Source organism: Corvus moneduloides, chromosome 17 (assembly GCF_009650955.1).
Source record: "Corvus moneduloides isolate bCorMon1 chromosome 17, bCorMon1.pri, whole genome shotgun sequence".
Classification (NCBI taxonomy): Eukaryota; Metazoa; Chordata; class Aves; order Passeriformes; family Corvidae; genus Corvus; species Corvus moneduloides.
Genome location: NC_045492.1, coordinates 15,016,694 through 15,036,522, shown reverse-complemented (window position 1 = coordinate 15,036,522; position 19,829 = coordinate 15,016,694). Strand labels below are relative to the sequence as shown.

General features: G+C 40.4%; 1 protein-coding gene across 4 annotated transcripts in view; it reads right to left on the bottom strand.

Moving 5' to 3' along the window:
- PREX1 (phosphatidylinositol-3,4,5-trisphosphate dependent Rac exchange factor 1) overlaps positions 1 to 19,829 on the bottom strand; it is a 144,621-nt gene that overhangs the window by 51,094 nt on the left and 73,698 nt on the right. For 3 of the 4 annotated variants that reach the window (XM_032126666.1, XM_032126667.1, XM_032126669.1), the window contains exons 6-9: positions 13,782 to 13,943; positions 7,891 to 8,024; positions 4,325 to 4,440; positions 3,213 to 3,362 (exon numbers count right to left, since the gene is read on the bottom strand). In XM_032126666.1, the coding sequence (XP_031982557.1) occupies positions 3,213 to 3,362; positions 4,325 to 4,440; positions 7,891 to 8,024; positions 13,782 to 13,943 (562 nt within the window). The remainder of the gene's footprint in view (positions 1 to 3,212; positions 3,363 to 4,324; positions 4,441 to 7,890; positions 8,025 to 13,781; positions 13,944 to 19,829) is intronic. The other variant, XM_032126668.1, reaches the window with a different exon arrangement.

Sequence of the window (19,829 nt, the reverse complement as noted above, 5' to 3'; positions counted from 1 at the left end):
CTGGGGACAAGGCATGGAGGGACAGGACACAGGGAATGGTTTCCCATTGCCACAGGGATATTGGGAGGGAATTCTTCCCTGTGAGGGTGGGGAGGCCCTGGCACAGGGTGCCCAGAGCAGCTGTGGCTGCCCCTGGATCCCTGGAAGTGTCCAAGGCCAGGCTGGATGGGGCTTGGAGCAACCTGGTCTAATGGGAGGTGTCCCTGCCCACAGCTTTAAATGGCCTTTAAGGTCCGTTCCAGTCCAAACCATTCTATGATTCTGTGATTTTCAACCTTCTGAAACTGATTTCCTGTGGCAATTTCACTTGTGAACCTGAAATAACTTCAAGCATAAAACTTGTTAAAGGCATTTAAACGCTTGGAAGAGCAAGACACTTTCTGAATGTTCTATTACTTGAAGCCAAAAATACAAAACTGCTGAAATCAATTTCACATTTGTGAATAAATCAAAATTGGGCAGGCACATTATTTTCTCATTCTTTATTAATTAGCCTATTTACTAATACCCTTAAGCTAAAAATAGTGTTTGACAATCATATTATCCAGTAAATGAAAGAAGTACTGCATGACTTAAAGAATGAGAGATAATTGAATATAAAGAACATTTCAAGATCACTTTGTACAAGTTCCCAAGTACACAGTTCATGCTAACTTGAAAATTGCTACAGGCAGGAGGATGATCTCTGAAAACAGCAGGTGTCTATGTTATAACTATCCTTATAACTGGCATTTTCTGGCCTTCTTGTCTTTAGATTTGCAAATTGCTTTAGGGAGACAGCACCTGGCAAAAGCTGTTTTGCTACTGTAGATGTTTTATCTCTTCTAGCCTGAACACATAGTTTTCTGGATATATTACTCTAGAACTTGCAAATCTGGGCAACTCTGGAGTCCAAAAGGGATACTGATTTTAGACAACTCCAAGACTAAGTTGAGAACAGGCAGCCTGAAGTGGCCCTGTACTTCCGTGCCTAATTTTAGCAGAGATCGACGTTAGGCAGAATTTAAGTGATCGGTGTAAGGCTAGAGAAACAGAGAACTATGCATTTTTTGGCAAGAGAAGTTCATCCTAACTGGATGTAAATGCTTTATGGTAAGATACTGTGTGAATCAATAACCTTCTGACTCCTCACAGCTATTTCCTAGCTTTTGGAAAACAATGCATTTGTTTTAGAAGCTTGAAATGCACATTCCAGAAATCTGACTTGCACAACATTTTTGTCTTTCAAATACAGTATTTCCTCCATGAGTCTAATATCTGGCTAAAGGTTTTGGTTCTGCAAACCCCTGCCTCACTGTCATTATTCCTCCATCCTCTTCTTCCCCAGCACTGGGGTCCAATTCAGTGCAAATGCTGCACATGCAGCTGAGGCCAATTCACAGCGAGAGCTCAGGACTGAACCCAGCCTGGGTAATAAATCCTACACGTGTGCCCTGCTGCTCTCACATCACTGAGCTTGCCAGGCTCCAGAGGAAATGGCAGACTGGAATGCACATTCTACTCAGCTCACCCTATGGAACTGGGAATCTCACCCACTGGTATCTATATGGCTTTGCAAGTACTCTGATCCAAAGAATATTTTCCAATACGGCCTGGAATCTCTGCCAGAATAACTATGCTTATCCCAAGTGCCTGTCATCAGCTGCAACGTCATAAAACTATATGACAAAAAGCATCAGAAAAACCACTCTTACAAGCCAACGCTGAATGGAAAACCTTGGGAAGCCTTCTATTAATGAACAGTTCTTTTCCCTTCCTAGGATTTATTTCTGTCACCTCCCCATGTTCTCCAGAAAGGTCAATGTTTACATAGGGTCTCTTTTTACTTCTTATTGAACCATCTCTGCACTTACACATTTTACTTGATGCATGGGAAATCCCACAGGACACTAGTGACCTCCCAAAGCACAAACTCACTAATGAAATAGAGATGGATGCACTGGATCTTTTGAGGGAGGATTTAGCAATCTGAGGGTAAAATTAACAGCCAAGCAGTGTCTTTTTTTAAAAAAATACCTCCGGTGGAAGATCAGGATCCTTTCAGTAGACCAATGAGGATGAAACAAAACTGATTCTCCCTGCTGTCTTCAGGTAGTTCTTTCAAATTACACCATGCCCAGTGTACACTTTGAAGGGAGTATCCTTGCTATTATCTAAAGGTGTATTGGAATTTATATGCATCAAAGTATGTTAAAAATGTTTTATACTCTATAGTAACAACCCTGAAACATGCATTGAGTTTAGCAATTAGATGAAAAGTATTCAGCATAAAATGAAGAATTACATCGTTAATGGAGTTGCATGTGCAGAGAGGGGAACCATTTCTAAAGGTCAAGCACAGAATGTTTTTTTAAAAAGCATAATTTTCTCTGGCAGTGAGCTATTATTGTTCCCATGGGGGAAACAGGGAAGCAGGTTCACTTGTGAAAGAGAGTTCCAACTTTTAAAGGAAACCAGAACTTTTATCACACACCCTCATTCATGGCTTTGTGAGCTTGCTTCTGTTGTATGATCACTGTTTCAAGATAAGCTTAGTTTGTGTTTCATTCCACAAGAAGAGATAAAAGTAATAGGCATCTGCATATACTTGTCACCGTTCCAAGTGTAAGTGCAGTATTTCACAGAATCATGGAATCACAGAATGGTTTGGGTTGGAAGGGATCTTAATCATATCATTCCAACCCCTGCCCAGGGACAGAGAAACATTCCACTAGACCTGGCTGCTCAGAGCTCCATCCAGCCCTGGCCTTGAACACCTCCAGGAATAGGATTTCTGAGTTCTTCGCCAGGAACTGTACTGTTTATTTCAAGACCATGATGGCCAAGTTTGTGAGAAGTTTGTCCCATTGCACCTGGAAAAAGGCTGCAAGCTGGAGTTTCTTCTTTTCTTTTACTGATAAATACAATACAATTTTATCTTCTTTACAAATAAAAGAACCAAAATTTTAATTGATTAAATGTAATATTTTCACAGTAATTCAATGCATCAAAGAAACTGGCTCTGGTAAATAAACATATTGGACAAATTTACTGACAAAAGTCAAAAAAATCCCAAGGTACACATTGAAAAGTATTTGTTTTCAATCCCTTTTCTTTGTAATAAGGACAGTTTAATGAAGGAAAAAGTGCAACCTTTTCTCTTTCTCTCAAATATGTGTACGTGCATATATATTTGTTCATTCGGTGCAGTACAAAATACATCATCCACTTACTCTCTCTCTGCTCCCTTTCCTTGATTATAGCATCCAGCCACTTCTGTTTATCTTCAGCAGTCTTGGCCATACAGACAAACCACTTGTTTTTGGCTGTGTTGTGAATCTTCCAGCCATTTGTCACCGTGTAGCCGTTGCTGTGGTAATCTGCTGCAAAAGACCAAAGCACAAAGCACACAGTAAGCAGAAAGCCTGCTCCTTTAACCAAACCAGTGTGGAATGCTTTCAGTAAAATCATCTTCTTTGAAGACCTTGATTTCTGAGGTGTTCCTCACCAACTGCCCATGGAACCCGCTGTACTTACCACTCTGGAAGTACAAGTATCAATAGACCACTCAAACTGACTAAATGCTTCAGTCCTAAGAGTGACACTTGCTGATTTCACCTCAGAAGAAGAACTAAAGTCTTTTAAATACAAGAACATCAGTGAAAAAGTCTATGATGCTTGTTCAGGTTAGTTGTTCTGAATTTTCTGGGGACATGCTATCTTCCTGCACTGTAAGGATTTCTGCCCACACAACATGGGAACTCTATGTGTCGACTGTTTAAAGGACATAATACTAATTCCTGACTTATTACAATAGGGGCAGGGGCTGGTGTGGCCTTTATGGATCAAATCAGAAACCCACCCAGTCTTCTGTGTCAGGATACAAGAATCATAACAGAACTGCCATTCCCATATTTTGCTCATGGCCACATTCCATGCTACTAATTTGGATACTAAGACTAGTATTTAGTAGCATTCTAAATGAGAAGAAGATCCAGAAATTCTGTTATTTTAGCTGTAATGGCTTAAGATGTAAAAAAAAAAAGGGATGGAAAGAAGACAGAAGTATCTTTTATTAAATTAACTTGGATCAGGAGAAAAAATAGGCAAGCTTCTGGGTACACATACTCTTCATAAGGTCATTCCAGAAGGAAGGACTAGTGCCTGAAAGCATTTCCAGTCTTTCAACCACGTAAGTTGGGCCAATAATGAAGGTACTATAAGTTCCATAGATTGCTTCAGATTTCACTAAAGGAGATAGTGAAAGAACAAGTACTTTTGCACCACCTTCCAACACAAGATCTGAACTTGCTGTGTAGTTAAAAGACAGTATTTAGTCACTTACCTGTTCCATCTTCCACATTCTCTACTTCCATGACTTCTGTATTTATTCGGCCCCTGAAGATATAAAGGGACCCATTGATTGACTTTGTCCTTTTAGATGTTTTTTTCCCAGTAACTCTGCAATTAGGATGAAGACTGTTAGCAACACATAAGCAAACGGTCTAACCTATATATGAACAAATCAATCTGAGATATGACTATTAAAGGAGGATTCCAATATAGTAGCTGGTGGTATTTGACCACATCTCTAATGTTAAATAATTGGAATACTCATTCAGATTTCCAAGATAGGTGTGTACCAGTGTCAATACAGCAGTAATGAGCTTGTTTTGCCAGATTATGTAAAGATGCAGGCAGCTTCAAGATTTATATTCTTGATGACTGACTGAAATACATGTCCATGAACAGCACGCAGCCTTGGGATGACAACTGCAGTATCACCTGACAACATTACATTTGACTCCTTTGTTTGCCTAAAGCTTTGATCAATTTGTGGTATGCACCAAGCTTCAAATATGAAATGAACCACATAAAGAAGCCAGTGTCACATGTCCTGCCATGTGTGTTACACGTTGTTGTATGGGAAAATTCTGCTGTGGCAATTTTGCATCCAAGTTTACATCCTTATCCATAAGCTTTATAGTGTCTCTGTTGAAGTTTCTTACAAAAGATTCAGGAAAGCACTTTTCATTACTAGCTATGTTCTGATTTTTATGCCTAAAATAGGTTTAAAACTATCCAAGTGACACCTGTTGTACTCTAATATCCAAGAACAACCCTGCTATGCAAGCCAAAACACAACTGGTCAAATGGTCATTAAGAGGTGGCAGGTGTTCAAATTCCAGTCAGTGAAGGTTCTGCTGTGGCAGCTTTAATCGTAAGATTAAAAAAATACTGCAGTAAAAATCATCTGGGGAAAAAATTTCTTGTCAGAGTGAAATATCTATGATAAACTGAGGTGAGATGAGAATCACCAATTTTTTCTGAACATTTTTTGTTTTGTAACTACCTTTAGTGACAAATACACATTTGGTGATGACCACCTATTTATGTCCAGTCGGATTGTCAGGGGCTGAGGTCTTGGAGCTATTGGATCCTTTCCTAAAGACAACTCCTCAAGTCAAAAGAAAAGCTGTCCTGGCAGCCCTAGGGAAACCCTTTAAACATTCAGCCTATTTCCCTACATGAAACATACTGTTCCTGACATCAGGATTCAATTTAAATAGCAGCTTATGATCCTGCTAAAACCAAAAACCAGTACTCAGCCCTAAAAATCTACGTCATCAGTTTGCCAGACTTCCCGAAGCTTCTGCAAAAGGAGCTATTACAGAGCTAAAATCACAGATCTGATTCTAAACACACCTTACACTGGTTTCAACAATCCTACTCTTAATTTATGTTATTGTGACAAAATATGATGTCCAGATTGGAATGCTGCACTGTTGACTACTTATCAAAGGCTGAGCCCTGAATTCTGACTGCATTTTTGAATCAAGGAATACTCCACTGATTTCTACAAGTTAGCATAGCACAATGAGATGAGAACTAAGTCATTTAATTTCAAATTAGGAACAGACATAGACAGTTTCTTAATGGGGTTTGGGTTTTTCTTAAGGTGTGTGCAACTAACATGTCAGTTGTGTGAGAGCAGCTGGCCAAATGGACACACCAACACAAAGGAAAAGACATTGATTTCCATTCTGGACTAATTATAAATAGCAGCGGGACAGCAGAAATATCCAAAATTAAAGTAGCTCAGTGACCAAAATATATCTTCTACGTTAGGCAACTCCCAGCAGACTTAATGAAACATTATGCTTTTTAATGAAAATCAGATCCTCAACATCCCATCAATTCAAGTTATATTGTCAGAAAAGGTAAACAATACCAACCCCTTGAGAAATCCAAGTGTTACAGCGGCCTCCTCCAAAATCAAGCCAAACTACAGAGCAGCTTGGTAATGTCTCCTGTACAAAAAGTTCTGCTTAAAGGGCACTAGAACATTTTGTTTTCTAAACCTTAGTGTTCCAGGAAAACTGCCTGGACACCACTGGAGTTGGGCTAACCTCAACTACAAACAGGCTAGAAAAACAGTTTCTAAGAGCTCTGAAGAACTAAAAGATTAATATCAAATTAACTGGGGTTTTTTAAAGGAATAGTTTCTGTAAGAAAACACACAAATTTCTGAACTCTGTTTCATACAGAATTTTGGACTTTGAATCTGGTAAAGTGTCCACGTGAAGTGCTTCCTCTCCCTTGTGTCATTTCAGAGTCAGAATGCTTCAGGTAGATAACATTATACATCTTTTAGATTTAATGGTGTAATTTTTTTTTAAATTTAAACATTTATGTCTCATCTAATAATTTTGAATGTAGATGTCACCTAATAATTTGTATTTAGGTTGTACAGATTCAGCATCATACACACACAAAAAAAGTCTGAACATTACTGAAATTAGTTTTCACAGCTTAATGGTTCCAAAATTTCCATTGTTTTCCTGGGGGAAAAAAAAGAGAGAGAAAAAACCCCCAAAAAACAAACGGAAAACCCCGAACCAAAACAAACAAAAAAAACCCCCCCAGAACAAACTAACTAAACAAAAAATCCCCCACAAGAAACAAAAAACAACCCCCCCAAAAAAAACCAAAACCAAAAAAAACACCAACCAAATTTTGAGAAATGAGAATTTTCTTTGGAGAGAGCACTGGTTTTACAGAATTTCTACTTGGGTTGGCTGTTCTATCTGGCCATCACCAGCAAGGAAGTATAACTGGAAGCAGGGGGATTATATTACAGGAAAGGGAAGAAGAGGAGAAGGGAGTGTAGAGAATGCATTGTAAATTCAGAACAGACCAGGACATGAGAATGAGACTGGAGGTGTGAAGGTGAAAAGCTCAGGAGCTGAAATACTGTATAATTGCTGCAGAAACAAGTTGCCTTCCACTCTGCCAGTGCTATTTTAATTACAAGCAGCAGGTATTAATAATACTTAAGGTTACTTAGGTGGGATGATGCAAAAAAAATTACTAGGATAAGAAAGGAAGGAAGACAACAAACAGAGCACATGGGCTGCAAATGCTGACAGCAACTGCCAAATCTTCATCTCTTTCTCACTCCCCTGGGCCCCACATCTATTCAACATTTGCTTAGTCTTACGCTTTCCCATATCTTGGCTTTTTATCATTTTTAACATCACCCTCTTCTGCTTAGTGTAACTTCACAATGTAAGTTGGCACCTTCACATAATTCCTGGAGCCGCAGCTGCCCTCGGAAGCTTTTTGTCTGTAAGAATGCACCCTGTGCTTTTGCTGCACTGTTTTAATTCCTCTTTGGACTGCACGCTTCTCAGAGGTGCACTCCGTTACTGCCTGGAATATTTATCCTACCACACAATGACTTCTCTCTCCTATTGCCTAAGTAATAGAAATAGTCAAGAACAGAGGGAAGTTCCACCTGTGACTCAGCCCTACAGAGCAACAGAGAATACAGTGAGTGATCGGTAATTGATCACACCCTCCACTTACAAATCTTCTGAATGGTAAAACTGAAAATACAGAGGGACTCACCTGGATTTCCTCTTGCAATAGACCAGGAGATTATCAAATAGAAAGAACATTCTCTCCTGGATGTTTCCTGCTGAGATTTTTAACAAAGTCCCTTGCAGCAAGAGCTGTGTGCAAATATCTGTCAGATTTGACCCCTGAAACATAAAAACGAGAGATTAACTTTCCTTTAAGAGTGCACAATGAAGGTCTTTTACTAAAATGCTCTTATTTTATCTGCCATTTAACTGTGAAATAACTGATGCACTCATAAGGAGGAAAGTCTCCATTTCTAAACATGGCTAAATACATCATGTTTTGTCTTACAAATTTTTTTTTTCAGTCTTCATACACTACAATAAATCTTCCCTAATAAACTCACAGGGATTCTTTTCCTGAAGAGATCTTTCACTCTCAAAGTAACTGTACTGTGAGTCTCTCAAGACCACGAGTCTTCCCTTCGTACCTTGAGCTATGATGGCAAATACCACAAATGATGGCTTAAGGAATGCTTTCTAGAAGAATAATGTTTTTCCCTACCACTGTAGTTCTGATACTGACATTCGTTACTATCAAGCATCTCTCTGAAAAATCCTCTCACTGGTGATGCACCTCTCCAACTCTTTTGTTAGGAGTATACACAGGTGCTCTTTTCTGGAGTTCTAACAAACACAAGCAAGTGGGACACAGAGCCACAGACAGCAGTGGCTGAGCCCTGCACATGGCGCAGCCAGAGGTACCCAAGCTGGGTGCTACAAGCACTCCAGCCTAGAAGCTTGGCCAGAACCTGAAAACCACAGGAGAGCACTCGCAAACATTTACTCCCCAAACTGTTACTCAGATTATTCTGAGGAAAAGCAATCATACAGTTCTTTAAACCAGGCCCTTTAGGATCAAAGTAGTTGAGACTTTCCAGGTAACTATCAGGACAGGCAAACTGCAAGTGTTCCCACATTCTGAACACACACACAGTCAAAAATCTGCTCCACAACTGTTCTATTGACCAAACAAGACAATCTGGCTAAACCTTAGGCACTAGCCTTAAATTCTTTGATCTACAATTAGTTTGAAGGTACAAGAGCAACTAATAAATAAAGGTCCATTTTCAGAAAAACACCCTGAGGCCTTGGAAACATTTAGCACCAATTCTGGATCAGTTACTAGTTTTTGCTTTTGTCTTTAAGTTGGGAGGAAAAACAACTTAGAGTAACAGCAACTTCTTCCACACTTGGCATGCAGACAAGAAGGCAGTGAGATGATATAACCCCCTGCCTTGAGTCCTTCTGGAAAAGAGAACTGACTTTTGCATTGCAGGACATTCATTATCTACATGACTGCTTAATTTTCAAAGGTCCATTAACCCAATATTCACAAATAAAAGAAAAATTCTGCAAAACACAGACATGAAATTCAGCTCCCTCTAGAAAGTCACCACACAAAGATCTGTTTGAATGATTTTAGACATTGCATGAGAGACTTTTTTTTTTTTCCTTTTCTTTTTGGGAAAGGTGCAGTCTGCTACCATCAACCTGTTCAGGGAAAATCACTCAAATCAGCCTTTCTACGTGCAATGCAGTTACTCTAACGGTGTGAACAAAGCTTTGATTACATTGTTTGCTAAAGTGAACCTTGACAGGTGTGCTGTCCATGTCTTGCTTTTACTTAACAAGGAAGCAGCTATTATTTCACAGAAGCCCAGAATACCCTGGATTGGAAGGCATCTTTAAGCTCATCCAGTGTCACCCACTGCCATGGGCAGAGATACCTTCCACTATCCCAGGGTGCTCCAAGCCCTGTCCAACCTGGCCTTGGGCACTGCCAGGGATGCAGGGGCAGCCACAGCTGCTCTGGGCACCCTGTGCCCTCACAGGGAAGAATTTCTTCCCAATATCCCAACCTAACCCTGCCCTCTATCAGTCCGAAGCCATTCCCCCTTGTCCTGTAATTCCAGACCCTTGTAAATAGATTCTCTCCATCTTTCTTGAAAGCTCCCCCTTCAGGGAAGGGCCACAATTAAATGGTCACTCTGAAGTCTTCTCTTTCCTAGGTTGAAGAATCCCAATTCTCTCAGCTTTTCCTCATAGCAGAGGCGCTCCATTCCTCTGATCATCTTGGCGGCCTCCTGTGGACTTGCTCCAACAGGTCAATGTCTGTCCTGTGCTGGGGACTCCAGAGCTTTGAAAGGCTACCAAGGATGCAACATCAATTTGTGTGTTCCACGTCTGAGTTTCTATATATTCTGGACGGAATGACACAAGAACCAGCTAGATGCAATAATTCCATCTGCTGTCTGATACGTTTTTAGTTTCTTAATCATTTTATGAGAAGACTGACTATATGTCCAGTAATGAGAACTTGTTATTTTTACAATGACTTGTTACTATGTCCAGGAGAAATCACTTTATCTCAGAATTATGACCCCAAAGTCCTATTAGAACACATGCAAACAAGAACAGAAAGCAACTGACTGTACAATAGAAAAGCATCTTCATCACGTGATTTGCCCACAGAGGAATCAAGACTTCAGAGCATCACAAGATCAAGTACTTAATTTTCCAAAAGATCCCAAAACAGGAAAGGCAACAAGCACAGTGACATCGGAAATTGGAATCAATCTTTTACTGACACAGGAATCACCGGGTAAAATTATCTGACCTATTCTGTGCAGGAAGTAAAGCAAATTACTGCAACAGTTGCTTCTCACCTTAAAAATCTATGAATCTTTATTTTTCCATCAGACCCATCATGATGGTATCTAAATACTGTTGATGCATTTCCTCTTTTGCTGTTGGCCTACCTACCTCCCATTTAGACCCATTTGAAAGTTGCTTCAATAGTAAAAAACACAGTAAGATTTATTTGATGGTTTCAAAGACAATGCAGAATTTCTCACCTTTCTAAGTGTGATCAAGCTGCAGGGAAGGGGAGGGGGAAGGAAGAATAGAAAACATCATAGCTGGTAGAATTGCAAATTACAGCCAATTATGAAATGATCAACCTGCCTAAGCACCAACACATACATTACAACTCATGCTGTTCTGGTGTCGGGGTTTTGCTCCCCTATGCATTTCAGACTGGGAGAACTTGCTACTTGTATGTAGCAACTGTTCAGGAAAAGTAACTCACTGTGGGGAGGAGCTGTCCCCATAGAAATATTAATATATAATTAACAGAAACACTGTATTTACTTGTTTTTTACTAAGAAAACAAAAACTGGTTTTGCATACAAAAATTAGTCTCCTTATGCATCCTCTACTTTTCCTCTCCCTTTTTCGAAACTGATCTTTGTTTCCCAGAAGGATTAACCAGAATCAAATTGATCTGCCTGAAACTAATCCGTAGCATACAGCTACAAGGATTCTGTGCATTCCAAAAGCATGAATCTGAGCAAAGCTCATTTTGAGGAGCAGACTTCTGACTAAGCTGAAGGCCTTCAGTGGCTTCCCAGACTGGGGTCAGTTGAACATGTCTCCTCACTGCAATCTGTCTCAGAAACAGACAGGGTGACGCCAGCATCTGCTCCGTGCAGGACAGTGACAGGACAGTTGTATTGGAGAGGAAGACATGGATCGGTGGGTGGAGAGGTTGAAGAAAAAGTGTTGAACTAAGGAAATTGCTCTAAAGACAATCAACTGCTCTTGGTGAAGTTACAGCTGACTCTGAAGGACAAGGAGGCTCTGCAGAAGAAAAATGATGTTATGCTGTTCTCCAAGCTGGGAATACTCGAGAGTGGCACTGACAGGATGACGATCAGAGCAGGGATGGGCCACAGTTGAAAGGAAATGCAAAGTCACAGAAACCAGTGAAAGCTCTGGTCCAGTTAAACAGAAACATTAGTCAAGGTGGAACCTGTTCCAAATCACCTGTAAAAGGTACAACCTTCATGCCGGGTTGCTTGCACACTCCCCATGTTCAGGCTACGTCTCTTATATTCGTAAAACACTTGGTCCTAAGTAAGATGATCTTCACTTCTTTTTGACAATTTAAAGGCCTTGGATTCAAACAGTTGGAAGCTGCAGGCCTTGTTGATAAGTATATATGGTGTATAACCATACAGACAGGCCACCAGTGCTTCAGAATCCATATCTGTGCTACGAGAAAAGGGAAATTTTGTCTTTCAGGCAGGAGAGGCTGTCATCAGATAAACTAAAAATAGGTATAAATTTGCATTACAGACTTCCTTCTACAGTCAGCTCTGTGACTTATAGGACTGTGTTGTTAATCTAAAACTTTATTTAATTCAGAATTGCAGCTTTCCGAAAGAGAAGTTAGGAGCCTTTCTCATTAGGAATAACCTGTGAAATAGATCTGAAAGCACTAAAAGCAGTTATTTACAAACATCACTTTATTCTAGAGTCACAATTTGTTAAGACCCTTGCACTGTGAAGACTGGACACTATCAATCAGTTTAACACTTTTTCATATTTACAGAAGAAAAAAATGCTATCAGGTACATTAGCCTGTATTTGTGATATATAAAGTAAATTTTCTATTCAATATGCCACTAGAAAAGCTTAGAAATGTTCCACAGCTAACTGGGAGGGAAAAGCACTTCTTCCTTTTCTAAATTTTGAGCTGAGTGACCTAGATGTCTGTGTTACAAAAACAGTGCACAGAAACAAATCTGAAAGGGTTTTCAGCCCCAAAATATTGCTGTAGATAAGCTAAACCCTAAAAAAAACCCCCAGTAAGTTCGGACATCACTTTATTTATGGCCTCCTGGACACTTTAATAGTCATGCTTCAGACTACAGATTTCAAACCATGGCTCTTGCCTAAATCACCCATGAGTTGCATTGAACCTGAAATGTTTTATCTGCTTCTGGAAGTCTTGCTATGTAGAATATTATACAACTTTGCTTGCTGAGCTTGCTATCCAGAAATTACAAAGCTGGATATCTGGGCTGTTATCACATCTGTAGCTGGATGCCAAGAACATCCTTCAGGGAGAAAATGAGCAAGGTTTAAAACATACACAAAAGATAAAAAACAACCCAAAAGAGACTCATGGGGAGCACCCAAGAGTCCAGCCATGAGGAAGTTTACATGACCTCTAACAAAATGTCCTCAGCTAAGAAATCCTCAGCTGGCAGTGATCAGCCTCAACACTTTAAATGTCAGCCTCACTAAACACCAGTGCCAAACTCTTCATGAGACCACTTAACACCCCTGACTTGCCATGGTGCACCTCTCAGAGGCTTCCAGCTCCACTGATTCAAGGGCCTCAGTTAAAGTCATCATAAGATAAGCTGCCAACCCCCTGCACCATCCTGACTTCCCAGTATTTCTACTGAATTTTAGACACTTCCTCTTCCCCCTCACATTCTAGTTTCCTCCCTTTCAGTTTTTTCCCTGCCATAGTAAATGCTTCTACCTACACAGAAGCACCTACTGAAAACACATCACAAGAAACACATCCATGAGTAACTTCACTGAGCAAACACAAATAGACCAGTTGCTTTCCAATCCAATGCTTGCTAATCTCACCTTTATCTTTTATACAAGAAATCCATACCATATGAAGCTAAGTGAAATAAATTTCTAAGTTCCCAGAAAAACTAAAGGCTTGTAGGAATGGAAACTTCTGTTACTTGGACCAGTCCGGATTTCATCCCAATCTATCTGCCTTTCAAGTGAGATTTGCCCATTTGAAACATCAGTTCCGTTGTAGCTCTAACACCTTCCTTTCTTTCATAATCCGTTTGTTCTGCTACAATTTAGCAGCAGCCTGCACACACAAAATAAAAACTAAATTTTGAACTCCCCGGAGTGATGCTGCCCACACCTTCAAGAGCATTTACACATCACAAAAGAAACACAAATAAATGCCTGTACACAGCATGAGTCATTAAACTCCAGCCCACTAAACTGTGCAGTTAACTGCCTCCAAGGAGCTTGCTGGTCCTGCATCCTTACCTCCCATCCTTCAATGTGGGACTGCAACTGTTCAAGGGCTTCCAGTTTCTCCATCTGTCTCTTGGTCTCGTTGATATTTGTACAGACTGTCTTCATCGCCTGCAGTGCATTCTGGACAGCTGGGTGATCAGGATGCTTAGAGGGAGTCCTCTTAGCTAATTCCTTTTAAAAAAGGAGAAAACACAGAAACTGAGAAGTGGTTCATGGAAAGGTATGAGCATTAGCAAGCAATCCTGCACAAAAATGCCAGAACCACTACAAAATTAAAGTGAATTTGGGGGCATTTTACTGTAGATGCTGTTCTCCCTTCTTCATCTACAGGGTTAATATGAATGCTGTTAAATAAATGAGGCAATTGCACATGTTAAATATGCCACATTAAGAGAGCTCAAGCCAAGTATGTTTTGCTGTGTCAGATGTGTTTACTTTATATGTTTAGAAGGCTGGGGCACGTGTCCTGACATAGAGACAAACAACATCTCTGCTCTGAAGGAGTCTGTAAGAGTCTCTGCTTCACTTGTTTCAAAGTACAACAGCCCAGTTAAGCCCCACCCAGGGAAAAACAGCAGAAGCAAAGCTCAGGACCTGACAATATTAACTAGTTTGGCAAAAGGGGCAACCACTGTCAACTCACAATTAAATAATTTTTTTAGACCAATAGTATTTCACAGTCAGCCACAACTGGCTAAGAATACATTAAAGAAATCTAAAATATGGCTGGTAATTTTATCTTGATACATAATATGGTGTTTAAGACTGAAATACTTAACTTTCTCACTGTTTTGCCTCAATATGTTATTTGGTTGTTTAAAAGTCCTGTGCTGCTGAATTGCATTCATTCTGCATGAGACACAAGAACGAGTTTGGGTACAGCCAGAGGGCCTGCCCAGCACTGTGATCTGAATGGAGCTAGATTGCTTCAACCCATCTGGGATTTACAGAGTAACAGATGCACAGGGAAAGGAGGCTCACTGCCACAAATGTCAGTTGATATCACAAATGAAATTCCCTGTGGAAGTCTTTACTCTACTTTTGCTGAAAGTCAGGCCAAGAAAAGTCAATGTTCAAAAAGCAAAGGCAGGAGACGTGTTATGCTTTGGTGACGCTAGCCTCTGCTCCATGGTTGCAACATAGATGACTCTCACTAAAAATCAGTGAAGTTCTGCAGCTCCAGTGTCACCCATACGGCACTGGAAACAGGTATGTACACACTAGCACTGTCTAAACATCCCTGTCAAAAATATCACCAAAATACAGAGAAAGACCTCTTCATTCACAGCACATCCTGCTGCAACAAACAGCATCTTCCCCACGCCAGTCCCACCCCAGGAGCAGGAGAGGAGGCTGGGAAAGGCAGGGAGGGTGCTGGCTGGGACTGGCACTCGCTCCTCCACAGCCCTGTCTGAAGCCATCCAAGGCAAAGCCATGCTGCCCTGACACCACCATTTCCCAAAAGAGCAGAGCTTGGCACTTCCAAAACACAGGGAGAGAGCTCTGGGTATTTATTTCTTTTAGTGACACATTAATGATGTGTAAACTCTAAGAGCATTTGACAACATTTTGAAAGGCAGCTAAAAGACAGCCCACATGGCAATCCCTGGGTAAGTTTTGTCCTCCACAAAGCCCAAAGACGTTGTCGTCTGGAATTGCTATCTCATGTATTGCAACTTGTGCACCAATAGGACCAGGAAATGAGGTTGCTGCCACTTGCAGAAAACTACTTCTTGCAAAGAGTTTCTTAAACTAATTCATAAAACACACTTTTCTTTCTTCTTTGTTTTTTAAGAAGTCTCTGACATCCTTCCCCATGTCCTCCCTTGCTACAGAATACTGACTGTGTACTTCAAGCTGACAGCAAACACACTTTGCAGTTGAAAGTTACACGTTCCTTTATTTTAAAAATTCCTTCCCCCTATCTTTATTCTCCTGAGGACATTCAGCATGGCTTAACATGGACTTTATACAAGGGATGCTGACACTGCACTGACTGGTGCAGATCACTGCTGCCAGGCTGCCTTGCTCTGCGCCACAGCCCAGGGCACAAACCAACCGCAGCTTCAGAGCTGCAGCCCCAGCTGAGCTGCCAAGCAACACAGGTTTACAGACACAACAAAAGACAACGTATTTCTTTGTTTGTCAGTTCAAAAAGTTGTGTTAATCAACAGTTCAGCTCCAAAATGTGCTTAAAAAAAACCCAAACAAACTGCAATAAAAACCCAAACCACCTTTCTGTAAACATAAATGTTTTATATCTGTTTTATATTTGTATTTTACAGTTTGTAATATTTGCCTGTATAAAATTCATTCTCCACTTAAACCAACCAGAAAATAAATGTCACATCAGGCTTCCTCTGTGTACCTGCCAATCACAATAGTTTTTTTTATTCTGCATATTGTTAAAATTTGTAATTTATGTCAGTGTCTCTGCAGGGTAAATACTTGACAAGCAATGGTAGATCAGATAAAACAGATTAGCTTCAATGTGCCACCAAACCTATAACATATGCTGATCTAAAATGCAATAAAAACATGTTTCCAGTTTTATAAATATCAGCAGTTATTTGTGATTATATGCATACGTGGAAGACAAAAGCATGATTTATAAATTGGCAGGGCTCCTTACAGCTCTGTAGGGAAAATAGACGATTTTTAGTATTATGTTACATAGGGTTGGATTTCAACCACACAGTGTCATGAATCTAAGAGCAACACAACTTTTCTTGGGGGAGGGAAGGGGAGGAAAAAAAACCAACCCCCCCCCAAGATAAATATATTCAATTATGGCCAAGTAGAAGGTTCTGTTTCTTGAACAGCTACAAGAGGAATGGAGAGATGAGGGAGACAATAAGGTAACCTTCTTTCATCCTGTTCTATATGCACACCACTGACTTCCCATCTTTCCCTTTCCAAGTGCAGGCAGTGATCATGAAGGCCTCACTGCTGGGCTTTCCTTTCCAGGGGATTCTGACTCTGGTGACTGCTCTCTGCATACAAGTTTTTCTGCCCCTCCCAGGGCCAGTGACTCTGCCCCACATGAAGCAATACATGATTACTGCCCTAATCATCCATGGAAATGTGTACACTCCGATATTTTTAAAGGATCAGAGGTGGAATGTGCACTTCTGGCTGGAGTCTGAGCAAATCCTCAACAGACCAGACCTCAGCCAAGGCCCAAGCCCTGTGAACTCTGGGCTCTCAGGAGCAGCAGGGTGCGGCTGTCATGTGCTGCACATTCCTCCTGTGCCAGAGGAAGGAGACACAAGTGACTCTGCCTAATCCCCACACGATGGTGTGATTAACTCATGATCACCACTGCCCCAGGGTTTGCTCCTTGCTGACATAAATGCACTCTATTAAGGGGAAAAGAAAATTTTTGTTCAGAGACTGGTTTACACAACAGCTCCTTCTACTCCTAAGCAGTGGGGTTAACACTAGTTTAATAGAGTCCCACAATTACCACGGGCAAGACAGAGCTGCCTTCACCCAAACCCTCCTGCTGGAAACATCTGCTCAGCAAGTTCTCCAGCCACAGACCCGTGCTGGCTCCCAGTGGCTCACACGGTTTATGCCCTAAAGATCTGAGTGTCCCTTCACCTCTGCTACCTTCCTTCTTCCCAAAAACCAGTGCCCATCACAGCCAACACAGTTTTGTTTAGCTTGACCCTAGTCCAAGCCTCCTCCTCAATTATAAGGAACTAATTTACTGACTGACAAATTCTACACTAATTTTCTTGCATTCTGTCTGAAGCAGACAAGAACTGCATTGGGGCAAAAATATTAATATCATTACTTCTCTATTTGTACAGAGATTATGAAATGCCATAGCTAGGTTTGAGTCCCATCCTTCAAACCACACAAAAGGCTTGCAAATTAGACAGAGAAAAAGCTACCAAAATGATAAAACTCAACCCCCCCCCAAACCCAACCAAAAAAAAAACCCCAAAAACCAAAAAACAACACAACAAAGCCCCCAAAAAACCTCACCCACAAAAAAAAACTCACTTTACCCTCCCTCACAAAAAAACCCAAACCAAAAAACCCAACCAGAAGCCTGTTTACAGTCAGCCACTTCAAACCTCCAATGTTTGTGCCACAAAAACTGTGAAAGTATAAATAAAATTGAAATTTATCAATCACCATCATTTGAATCATTGTTCTGTCTCCATCATTTGTCAGTTAAAAAAAACTGAACAGCTTCATCAGAGGATGAGAAAACATAAGGTCACTCGTTGCAGGATGCCATATTTCATTGAAAATTATTGCAATGCTTAAAGTGGATCAGCACTTGGAGATATTCCAGTGTATTATTCCTAATTAACTTAATTAGGACCCAAACCCAAACCAACTCCATGCCAGATGCTATTATTCTGAAGAACACACACACACACATATGATATTAATCAAAAGTAGTTACAGTATTTAAAATATGTGCCTTACCCTACTACTTCAGTTTACTTTCAAACACAAAGAAGTCTGAATTACCTTGTGCATATTAGCTTTATCAAACCCACCTACTTGGCTACACTAAACACTTATATTAGACAAGGTCATATCAAAGTTACCAGAAAATCTGGATGTTCACAAACTCTTGCTAAAAACAAAGTAAAAGAGAAAAGTAGGCTAGCTCTGGTCTATGACTTTTCTCATCAGTTGGAATACAATAGTATCTGTTTGCCCTGGGAATTAGATAAAGTAAGATCAAATCCCCATGAATACAAAAGAGCTATTTCAGGAGCAATAACTGAAATTCAGTAGCAAAGGGAGAACAAACATTTCATTTGAGGGTTGTGCTATTTTTAAATCTATCTTTTTTTTCCCTTGCTTGGAGAGCTCCATTTTCCTGGTCAGCACAAACAGAATCCACCTGTGTTTTCCCTTAACTGTTCTCATGTCTGAGACATTTGTGTCCACTCTGGTAATTTCATGCTAGCAACTATCAAATAAGTCTTGAATAGGACACAACTTATTTGCTACAAACTCACTACCTTTGAGAATCACAATCAACCACACTTTATAATGGTCACTGATATTTTCTGAGCCAAGCAACTTCTAGTGATGGTATTATCTCACTGACTGAGGCAGATTTGTTGCCTAATGAAAACCTAATTCCTCTTTGCTTTTTCTTAAAACTTTTATTTCCTGTCCAGGAATCTTCAACTAAGTGAACAGTCTGTGTGATTTTTATCAGCCTGTATACAAGAAGAAATCCATAGAAAAATGGAATGCAGCACCAGGAGATGCCCGGTCACGGCTCCTCCCTGCAAGGCCATTTGTTCAACAGGTACATGTGGGTCTGGGTCAGCTGCCCCAGAGCCAAGGGCAGGCACAGGGAGGGCAAATTCATCTTTACCCCACTGTGGTTTCAAGGCAAGAAACACTGTTTCTTGGTGGTATTGGCTTTGGCTTTCCAAGAAAGGATGTCTGATCCCCAGGAGTTTTGACATATACAGGTGTACACATCAAGGAGCAGGGGAGCCAACAGTTTATTTCCACCAGTATTTGATCCCCAGAGCCCAATGACTTCAGCTGCCATTTAACACTAAAAGATTTTAATTGTAGCTTAGAAATATTTATTTTCTCCTAGTCTTTTGTCATTCCTCCAGTCCCTGATACAGAACCTCACACTTCCTGAAAGACTTGCCCTAGAATGGTGCTGAGGAAGGGGTAAATTTAAAGTCAAAAATACCAAAATGTCATTGCACCAATGATGCTACTATCTTGTAATCAAAAGTATGAGTTTCTTCTTGGTGTGTTTCCTGGAGCCAGCGTCTTTGTAGGATTTGATTAAAAGCCCTGAAATTTCAGAGGATTTTGTAGTATTGGCATCTTTTGCCATTCTAATATTTTGTAGAGCTTTTAAAACAGCACAGAAATTTCAATTTGCCAGTCAAGCTACCGTCAGTAGATAAAAAGGTCTACAGATTATCCAAACTGATAGAGTCCCAGCACTCATAACCATGTTTCCCAAAAAAATTAGAAGTTAAGCAGGCCTAATTAGCAACGAGTGATTTAGCAACACAGTAATGCTAAGAGAAAAATCAGAGGCAC